Source organism: Monoraphidium neglectum, assembly GCF_000611645.1.
Source record: "Monoraphidium neglectum strain SAG 48.87 unplaced genomic scaffold scaffold02244, whole genome shotgun sequence".
NCBI classification, from domain to species: domain Eukaryota; kingdom Viridiplantae; phylum Chlorophyta; class Chlorophyceae; order Sphaeropleales; family Selenastraceae; genus Monoraphidium; species Monoraphidium neglectum.
The window spans coordinates 1-9,910 of record NW_014011384.1 but is presented as its reverse complement, the minus strand read 5'-3'; the positions used below and the strand labels follow the sequence as shown (position 1 = coordinate 9,910).

The window sequence follows — 9,910 nt, the reverse complement described above, 5'->3', positions numbered from 1 at the left end:
GGGGGCGGCGGCAGCGGCATGTCCTCGTCGGCGCCCCGCGGCGGTGCGGCCTGGGGGGCAGTCGAAAGAGCGAGCGCGCGATTACAGCGGCGGCGCTGCGCATCGGCCGTTGCCCCACAAGCGCCCACTGGGGCCGCTGCACAGGGGCGCGGCTGCCCGGTCTCAAGAGGACCCGAGAGAGGGGTGGCCCATTGTTCCATGTACAGATGCGGAAAGACAGCCCCGCCGCCAAGCAAGGGCTGGCAGCGTCAGGGGGGGTCCCCGCAGCCCTCGCGCCCACGCCCCCCCCCTGGCGCAAGCCCACCAGCTGCGCCGAAGGGAAGCTGAAGCGGTCGTCCTTGGCGCGCGCTTTGAAGGTGCCCGACAGCTTTATGATGCCCGCGGCGTCCGCCCCCGCGCCCGCGCCGGCACCCGCGTTCGCGCCCGCCGCGGGCGCCTCGGCCGCCGCGAGCGCCGCCAGCGCCGCTGCCTGCTCGAGGCTGGCGGCGAGCGTCGTGGCGGGCAGCCGCTGGGTGCTCCTCTGCAGCTCCCGCAGCTTCTCGGCGGTGTACTCGCCTGGGGGCCCGCAGCGGCGGTGGCGGGAGGGTCGGCGGCGCGCGAGGGCGGCGGTAGCAACAGCAGGGGCAGCAGCAGCAGGGGCAGCAGCAGCAGGGGCAGCAGCACGACCAGCAGCAGCGGCAACCTGACCCAATCGGCGTGCTGCATGGGCCGCGGGCTGCCAGCCGCACCAAGGCATGAATGCAGCATGCAGGGCGCGTGCGCCGCGCCTCACCGCCGCTGGCCTTGACCGGCGGCTCCGGCGCTGAATCATACGCAGGGGTCGGCAGCTTGGCCCTGAACTTGGCTTTCGCGCTCTTGTCCCTGCTGCCGCCGCCGGATTCCTTCTTGGGCTTACTGCTGGGCAGTATCCCTGCGTCCTCATCATCACCAAAACTCAGGAGCGCCTTGCCCGCCGCCTTTTTCGACGCTGCCTTGCCGCCAGGCAAGGGCGGCGGGGGCGGTGGGGGCGGGGCGTTGTCCGCCGCTCCTCCCGCCCCGGTGGTCGCGTCGCCATCGTCGTCGTCAAAAGACAATTTGGTCGTCCTCAGCTTCCTATTCTTCGACATCGCGAAGGCCTGCTCTACGCCATCTACAAAATTTTTGGCCGATCAACCTGATCTGAAAGCTCGAGTATCTGAGCGGGTGTGCCTGGAATCCACATTCATGGCAGAACAAGTTAACGACACGACCATCACTTAGATGGTTTGCAATGTAGGAGCCTTGAACCAAGTCTCCCCGCTCTCATCAGCACTGCAGCTTCTACACATGACCGCTTGCGTGATAAAAGCGTGTTTATGCATGGTTGTTTGGTTTGCAGGAAGTGTGAGCACACGCGTTCTTCATATAGTTGTATACCCTCTCGCACCTAAGGACACTGGCTACAGCACCTCTCTGGCACCGATCACTCCAGGCGCACCTTCGAGGCACACAAGGCACAATGTGCGTATTCGATAGAAGTTTTGGGTTGCCCGAAGAGCTCGCTGAGCCGGCCAAGCCGTTGCAGCGCCAGCCCAGGGCCCTCAGTACAAACGAAGCGCAACCCGGGGCGGCGACGCATCCCACCGCGGTGCTCTCGCAGGGCCGCCGCTCCTGCCACAGCTAAGGTCACCTTCAAAATCACCCTCACGTCGGACCCCAAGCTCCCGTACAGAGTGTGAGCCACACATGGGGATGAAGGCGAGGTCTGACAGCCACGACATGACAGCGTGGCGTTGTGGCAGTTGTCCGGGACCGTGCAGCGCAATGCCGGTAAAGCTGCCGCCTGCCTGTTTCACCGCTCAGGTTCAGCGTGCCCGAGGAGGCACCGTTCACTGCAGTGCTCAAGTACGCAGCGGAGGAGGTGGGGGGGTTATAAGCCGGCGCGCGCTCGCTGTCTGACTAAGGGCAAACCTGGAGCCAGCAGAGAGCTCTGAGGGCGCAGATGTGGCGGCCGCACCTGGCGTATCCTTGGAGGAGGGCCGGGAAGCTGCTGGGGTGAAGCGCGGTGTTCTCAGCCCGGAGGGCTTTGCTTGGTTGGGTCGTTTGGGTGGGGCACACAGAAGCCGCGCACGCGCCCCTCCCTCCGTCCGCAGTTCAAGGTGCCCGCGCAGACGAGTGCGATCATCACAAATGGTGTGCAGGGCTGTCCAGTCAGTGGATGTTTCGGCAGCGTGGTCTGGACCTGGCTGCACACGGTCAGGCGGGTCCGTGCACTGCTCATGTGCGCTGCGCCGCGGCAGGACGGGTGCTGGACCCGCGGCTGCCACTCACCTGACCCTTCCCCACAATGCCACCCGCTTCATGCCTGCTACTGCCCGCGTGCAGACGGAGTCGGCATCAACCCCTCGCAGACCGCGGGTGCGCAGCGCACCGCCCTTGCTGCTCTGCTGCAGGCTTCATGCCCTCACTATTCTCTTTGTGTGAGCTTAGTTATCAACTGCTGTTGCAAGCAGGTACCTGCTGAAACAGCCAATCAACTTGTGCGTTGTGCGTCTGGCACTTCGGGCATCCCACAATTTATGGTCGCGCCCCTGCATCGCCACCCACCCGGCCCATCTGGTTGTCCGCCTGATCCCCCTGGGCTGCAGGCAACGTGTTTCTGAAGCACGGATCGGAGCTGCGTCTGATTCCAAGGGACCGTGTGGGTGGCGTCAGCAGCAGCACCTGCAGCTGCGCGACTGAGGACCGGCGGTGGTGATGGACCGCCTGCGCTCAATGGTTCCCCTCACATCACTGCTATCAAACATACCTCTTGAGGCAGGCCCATGGCTCATCGCGATGCTGCAAAGCCTCTGCATGCATGTAAAATGTGTAGTTTGCTGACAGTTGGGGCACGGCTCGCCTGCGACCGCAATAGCAGTTGGGGGTGAGTGACAGCGCACAGGTGACGGGCCAGCCATTGACCAGTGCTGACCAGGCTCAGGTCCTTTATTCAGGTGGTCGCAGACGTAAATTGCCATGCATGTTGCCAGCCGATGATGATGTCTGCGCACCCTGCAGACCTGCTGCTGCAGAGTGCAGACTTGGTAAAGAAAAGCGCCCCTGGTGACATTGACGATGTTGAGCGTTTGAGCAGCATGCAGCAGGCACTCACAGGCGCAGTCGTTGTTGTTGCCCTTGCTTGTACAGTTGAACCTTATTCTTTCAACAGGTGCCCGTGAATTGATCTTGCCGACCTGCCGTTTTCCTTGTTTCCTCAAAGAATGTGTACTTAGAACAGCCATATTTGTCGAATGAATGGCATAAAATCTCTGTGTATGCGGCGCTCGCCGCAACGGCGCCCGCCGCAACAAGCGCCATCTGCCGCGGACCAGCGACGAACGCCAACGCGCCGCTGCGCAACCAGCGCTACTAACGCAGCTGAGGAACGCGCAGCAGACGGCTCCATTGCTGTGTATGCGATCTCCGACCTGCACACGGACCATCCGGCCAACCTGCGCTGGCTGGAGGGCCTCGCCCCCCCGCCGTGGCGGGGCCCCGCCGCCCACACCAACGTGCTGCTGGTGGCGGGTGACATCAGCCACGACCTGGGGCTGATCAGGCGCTCCCTGCAGCTGCTGCGGGCCTCCTACGACCGCGTGCTATTCGTAGCAGGCAACCATGAGTGCTGGGTGCGTGACCGGGAGGCAGGCACTCACCTCCTGCCGGCGCAAGGCGGCAAGTACCAAGTCGGCCGCACACCCGCGCATGCCCCTGGTCAGCCCTGTCGGCGCGCATGCATTGCCGACTTGCAGAGGCACACGAATGACCACACCCTGCGGAACGTCGCGGCTGCACACGCGTCGCCCGGCTCCACCTGCGGCAGCGCCGGGCCCACCGTGCTGCCGCAGGTCAAGGGCGATGAGCAGCAGCGTGGCGGCGCGGCTGACTCTGTCGCCAAGCTGGAGGCGGTGCATGCGCTCTGCCGCGAGCTGCGGGTGGACACGCAGCCGCTGCGCCTGGGGCGCCTGTGGATAGCCCCGGTGCTGAGCTGGCACCACAAGGTGGGACTCGTTGGAGCAGGCAGGGGGCCGGCACCGCCACGCGGCGGCAGCGCAATGGCCTGCAGGGAGGGGCGGAAGACTCGAGGCAACGGCGCATGCGCCCGGGCCTGCATGCGTCGATGATGCGTCGCGGCGGCGTCTTTGCATGAGCTGCCGGATCAGCAACGCCCCTCGACGCGTGCAGGATTGGGACAAGGAGCCCGACATTCCGGGCGTACCGGGGGCGACGCCCCTGACCATCTCGGTGAGCCCCGCACCCTGCCCTCCCCTGAGGTGCTGCGTCGCCATGCGACCGCAGCGCGCCCACCATGCTGACACAGCCGCAAGCGCCCCCACGAGTGCGCTGCGTGCTCCTGACCGCTGCAAACCCCATGGCTCGCGCAGGATTACTCAGCGTGCACCTGGCCCTCAGAGACAGTTGGGGCCTCCTCCCACGGCGCAAGGGAGCTGGCGGCCTGGTTTGACGCCCTCAACGAGGCGCCGGGGACCGAGCGCGCGGCTGCATGGGGCGAGCTGTGGAAATGCGCCTGCAGCGGCGGCGGCGGCATCGAAAGCAATGATGAAAACGGCGGCAGCAGCAGCAGCAGAAGCGGCAACGGCAGCAGCAGCAGTCGTAGCAGCAGCAGCGACAGTTACGACATCATCAGCTTCTCGCACTTTTTACCGCTCCAGGCATTGCTCCCTGAGAAGCGCTTCCTCGCGTTCCCGCCCCTGGTGAGCGGGACGAACGCGCCACGCAGTTGAAGCGATCCTGATCGGCTATGCACATCCCCTGCTTCCTCAACACCACAGCAAGGAAGCAGTGAGGGCGCGCATGCTTTTGCCACCGGGGTACAAGCGCAAGAGCTTTGCGTGAATGCACGCCGCCATCTCCTAGCCCACCCCATGCGCCACACGTTCTGCTGTGCGGCAGGCCAAGGCGGTTGGGTCCGACTTCCTTGCGGAGCGGCTGCGGCGGCTGCAGCCGGCGCTGCACGTCTTCGCCCACAGCCACTTTGCGTGGGACTGCACGCTAGGCGGCACGCGCTACGTGCAGGCGCCGCTGTGCTATCCATCAGAGCGGGTGCGCCGCGGCAAGAGCATCCGCTTGGGCTTGAGTGTCGCGGCGTGGCAGCGCCAACAGGAGGAGCAGGGGCTGGGCGGCCCGGGGGTAGCGGTGGCTGCAGGGGTTGCAGAGGCGAGGGATGGGCAGCAGGATGCGGGCGGCGACAGCGGCGTCCCTGGCAGCGGCGAGGGCTTGGAATCGGACCTGCCACTGCTCATTTATGTGGCGCACTTTGCGGGCAGCAGCGGCGGTGATGGGGGTGGCAGCGACGAGTGGCACGCTCAGTGGGCGCCACCCCTGGAAGCCATGTGGTCCAACTACTACCAATCAAACCCTCGGCAGCCATTGGTGACAACGCTAGCGCCCTGGGTCGCGCCGCGCTTCGAGCGACGCCGGCAGCGGCTGGCTGCAGTGGCGTTAACAAGCAGCACGGACAGCAGCAGCGACACTGAGGCTGGGTAACACATCTTTGAATTCATGGCAACATGGCGAAATGCCGCGTCAGAAAAAGGCGTCATCGGACTAACCGGTTTCCAGCAGGTGCAGCACTACGTTCATACGTGGATGCTCATATTCCGGAAGCAGTGCACACCCGGCGTAGGGGGAGGTCCGAGATGAGCGCCTCATTGTGACATCTGTGAATAATACTGTACAAAATTCAATCCTGTTCCTCCAGTACGCCCAAGGTCAACACTTGATCTAGCAATTTTTGACATGATGGGGGTGCCGAAGACCAGCAGGGACCTGCAAAACGCAATCGACGACGATCAGAAGCGCAAGGTACATACATATGTCCATGTCGGCTCGAACGCGCGGGGGGGTCGTGATCATACGCATCCCGCCACTCCGGCGTTTGCAGGCCGTAGACGCTGCCAAGAAGCGAGCAGTGTCTCAGCACGTGGACTATGACACATTCAAAAATATGGTGAGCCACAGCATCGGTGACAATGCACGTCGGTCTGCATCAGCGCTGTGCGCGTTCTTGCTTCGCGATGGGCGCACACACAACAAAGGTGTTGGGTTCCGTTGGATGCAGGTCCTGACCGCCCATCTCAAGCCCATACAGGCGGCCAGCGCGCCACGATCCGGTTAGTTTGACTACATCTGGGGTGCCCTCTTGGCATTGACTTGCACAGTCGTGGCTGTTGACAGTCATGACCTTGCTTAAAAGTTATCAACCCCAGCTTGACCATGCGCATGCACACACACTCGTGCATGTGTGATTGGGGCCCACGCCCAACGGATTGCAATCGCCTCTCAGGCCCCATGATGCCCGCATGGCAGTTGGACCCAGAGGGCATGCAGCTGCCTGCGGTGCCTCCAGTGATCACAGCCGCTACCAGGGGTCGGTCAGATTGCGCACCCACCCAGCAGCAGCAGCAGCAGCAGCAGCAGCAGCAGCAGCAGCAGCAGAAGCAGCAGCAGCGGCAGTGGCACCCGCCGACCAGCACACCCGAGTTTGAGCGCACGTGGCGTGGGAGCACCTGCAGGGGCGCGTCTGAGCGGCGTGCTTACCTGGAGGTTGTCACACCTGAGAAGCTCCCCGAATTGTTCCGGGTGGAAATAAACAGCGACCTGCTGGGCCAGCTGCTGGAGGCGTTGGCACACGGCTGGGACGCAGCGGCAGCAGGTGAGTCGTCTTGCAGGCAGAGGGCGTCGGAGCGCATGTCGGGCCCCTGTTTCATCACAGCCATGGCAGCAGCTCGCTAACATTGGTTGTGACTCTGCGAGATTGGCGAGCCTGTGGCTGCGTGTTTCTCCACCCGCGCCACTGTAGGTGCCAAGCCTGGCGCTGTCGACGCCGAGGCCCGCTTTGCTTTGCGTGCTCTGCAGGCTGTGGCAGGTGAGCGTTTGTCGATCATTGATGCTGTTCACATATCAGTCCAGGGTGCTCGCTTGAACCTGTCGTGCTCCCCGTGTCCCCCTGGACTTGCAGGCTGCGGTCGCTTCAGTTTGGCGGCGCGCCTGATCAACAGGCCGGCGCGGGCGGCGGCAGCTAGGCTGCTGGATGCCCTGCAGGCGCAGCAGTGTGCAAGCTGCAGCTGCGGAGAGAGCGGCAGCGTTCGCGGCAACGGCCAAGCGGGTGTGGATCGTGGGTGCAGCAAGGCGGAGGTGGAGTGCGACAGCTCCGCTTCCCACCAGGTGCACTGCTGCAGACGCGGCGGCGGGTGGGTGGCAAACGAGGCATTAGCTCTGGCGGAGCTGCGGCGGGCCTTCCAAGTTTGACTTTGTGTGCGTGTGGGTGTGTTACCCTTTCAAGCGGAGATGCGACAACAGCGGGAATGGGTGAATCAGGCATCAAAAGCCAGCGACAGTAATACTACACAGGCGACAGATTGGAACTGCCAGTGCATTGCAATCCCACAATTGGGGCAGGCGCCTAAGGCCCCGTTTATCCGGGGCAAAAAAACGTGATTGCCGCAAACAACCGTCGTATGTGCCGCAGCGTTTGGCAGCGCTAGACGCTGTCAACGGCGGCCAATCTTAAGCACGTGTGCTGACTGGCAGGGTCTGCGTGAAGATCGCTGGCTTGGCAGTGCAGGCCGCACTCAAGGAACATCAGCAAAGCGGCGCATGGATTGGACGAGGCAGGGAGTGGGCGTGCGCGCTTGGAGGCTCTTTTGAGGGATGGGCAGGGCTTGCATGAGCGAAACAGATTGCCGGAACTTGCCGGAACTTGCCGGAACACGCAGGGTATACAGAGAAGCTGAGAAGTAGGGCGTGAAGCTTCCCCACACAACAGGGTGTGCAGGAAGCAGCCATCACAAAACTGGCGCCAGCACGAATGGAAGCCCCGGAATGCACGCATCAAGTCACCAGGTGTCGTGCAAAAAGGCCCACGATGCGTTTGCAGACGGTGCGTGCGAAAGGGTTGGGATTGGGTGTGGGTGCTTGGGCCATTCCAGTGCCTCTCCAAAAGCTGGCACATGCCGAAGCCTTTGGAGTGGGCTCGGCCCCAAATCGTGTCACACGGCCCACGCAGAGTGTGGGGCGCGGAGGGACACGTCCAAGCAGACCCGCCCCATGCTCATCATGGCAGCGGGGCGACCCAGGCACGCAAGCAGTCATCGCATGCACAACACCGACTGTCAAAGCGCTTGTCAATCCTGCTTGCATGCTGGCAGTTGGGGCATTTCTCAGACACCCAACGTGCCACTACGCGCACCGCCGCAGCACCTGCCCACCTGCCCCGGTGCGCACCTCCCAAGCCGCCATGCAACGGTGCGACAGTACGCCACACACAACCGATGTTACGGGCCCCGGGGATGGGCAGGCGGCAGCGGCATGGTGCGTGCCCCGATTGGGCTTGTGAGTCTTGCGAGGCGGCGTTTGGAATGCTGGCGGCTTGAAGCACTGCTCTGAACCGCCTAGGCACTAGCGGCTCGAGCGGCGGGAGGCAGGGTGTAGAGTCTCAAACGTGCGGCACACAGAGTGTGTGCGTCAAGTAAGTGCGGTATCCTTCCAGCAAACAGACGCCGCCGGCACAGCGCCAAACTGGCCATCAAGGCAGAGTGGCGAATGCGACGGGCTGTCTTATGCGGCGGGCACCATCGCCCCGCCCGAAGGGCCCGCCGCGGCCGCGGCGTTTGGCGCGCCCGCGTCGGCAGCGCCGCCGGTGCTGCCAGGCGGCTGCAGCCTGACCCACAGCTGGACGCCCACGAGCTGGTCGCCGCCCTTCACCACCACCGCCGCGCGCGCCTCCACGGCCAGCCGCCGGCCGCTCTGAGTGGACAGGTAGTGCTGGGCGTGCGCGGCCGCCATCACCGCGTTGGCGACCGCCGTCTCCCCCAGAGCGGAAAGGACGACGTACGGCGAGCCGCCCTCCACTAGGCGCGAGCTCAGCGCGGCGCCCACGTTGGCGTGGCGCGAGTGCGCGCCGACCTTAATCTGCGCGGCCGCCGCGGCGGCCGCGGCCGAGCCAGGCGCGAACGCGCCCGCGGCCGCGGCTGCCACCGCCGAGCCGGGCGCGAACGCGCCCGCGGCTGGCAGCGGCTGTGGATCGCAGGGCAGGACAGAGAGGGCAAGGAGGGCGCGGCCGTGGTTCTCCGCCCGGAACAGCGGCTCGAAGCTGACTATGAGGCCGTCGGGCTGCACAAAGCGCGCGGCCGTGAGGCAGCACTTGACGGCGGTGTGGATGCTGCCGTTGCCGGCCACCAGCAGCGTCGGCCACTCGCGGGCACGCATGGAGTGGGCTATTTTGCCGGCGACTGGGGCGGGCGGGGAGGGGTCATTGACATCACGTCATGGGGGCGGCGGAGGTGTGGGGTTGTTTTGGTGTCGATGAGTAAGTCACGGCCTGCAACCGTCTAGAACACCGGCGCAGAGGGGCTGGCGCGAGGCACAACTCACACGTCGATGGGAGGCTGACAAACGGAGGCCTTGCAGCCGGCAGCCTAATTCCAACATTCATGCACAGCGACCACGCGCCTGCCCACGGCCTGAGAACCGGCGCGGCCCCTCCAGGGTAGGCTGCGGTCGCGTAAGCACCCCCTCCCCCCCCCCCCCGTCCCTGCCGGGGGGATGGTGGGTCGGCTCACCTGGCGCGACCTTGCTCCCGTGGGAGATCTTGACCGCATTTGAGTAGCAGACCTCTTCTGAGGGCAGCCGCTCCGGGAGCGCCGCCGAGCCTGCGGCGGCGCCGGCGGCCGCCGCCGCAGCGGCGGCGGCAAGCGCATGGGGCGCCGCCTGCAGGAAGGCGGCGGCCCCCAGGGCGCCGGGCGGCACGCCGACCGGGGCGACCGCACCGGCTGCCGGGAGCTCGAGCGGGTTGTCAGGGGGCCCCACATTGCGGAGAGGGAGGGAGTAGAGTGGAGGCCCCTGCGGTGAGGGGGGGAATGTGCGGGTTGGGGCGGGTGGGGGGTCG

General features: G+C 65.0%; 3 protein-coding genes across 3 annotated transcripts; 1 reads left to right on the top strand and 2 right to left on the bottom strand.

The window, feature by feature from the left end:
* Positions 1-772: 772 nt before the first annotated feature.
* Positions 773-1,106, bottom strand: MNEG_10259 (hypothetical protein; the record flags this gene model as incomplete). Its single annotated transcript, XM_014041271.1, has 1 exon — positions 773-1,106. A coding segment is annotated over one exon (334 nt), but the record flags the coding sequence as incomplete, so codon positions are not given.
* Positions 1,107-3,251: 2,145 nt separating this feature from the next.
* On the top strand, positions 3,252-5,508 carry MNEG_10258 (hypothetical protein; the record flags this gene model as incomplete). The annotated part of the gene is made up of 5 exons (XM_014041270.1): positions 3,252-3,629; positions 3,753-4,001; positions 4,186-4,245; positions 4,386-4,715; positions 4,915-5,508. The coding sequence occupies 5 exons, from the start codon at positions 3,252-3,254 to the stop codon at positions 5,506-5,508; spliced, it is 1,611 nt and encodes a 536-aa protein (XP_013896724.1).
* A 3,072-nt stretch (positions 5,509-8,580) lies between these two features.
* Positions 8,581-9,231, bottom strand: MNEG_10257 (hypothetical protein; the record flags this gene model as incomplete). Its single annotated transcript, XM_014041269.1, has 1 exon — positions 8,581-9,231. The coding sequence occupies one exon, from the start codon at positions 9,229-9,231 to the stop codon at positions 8,581-8,583; it is 651 nt and encodes a 216-aa protein (XP_013896723.1).
* Positions 9,232-9,910: the final 679 nt, after the last annotated feature.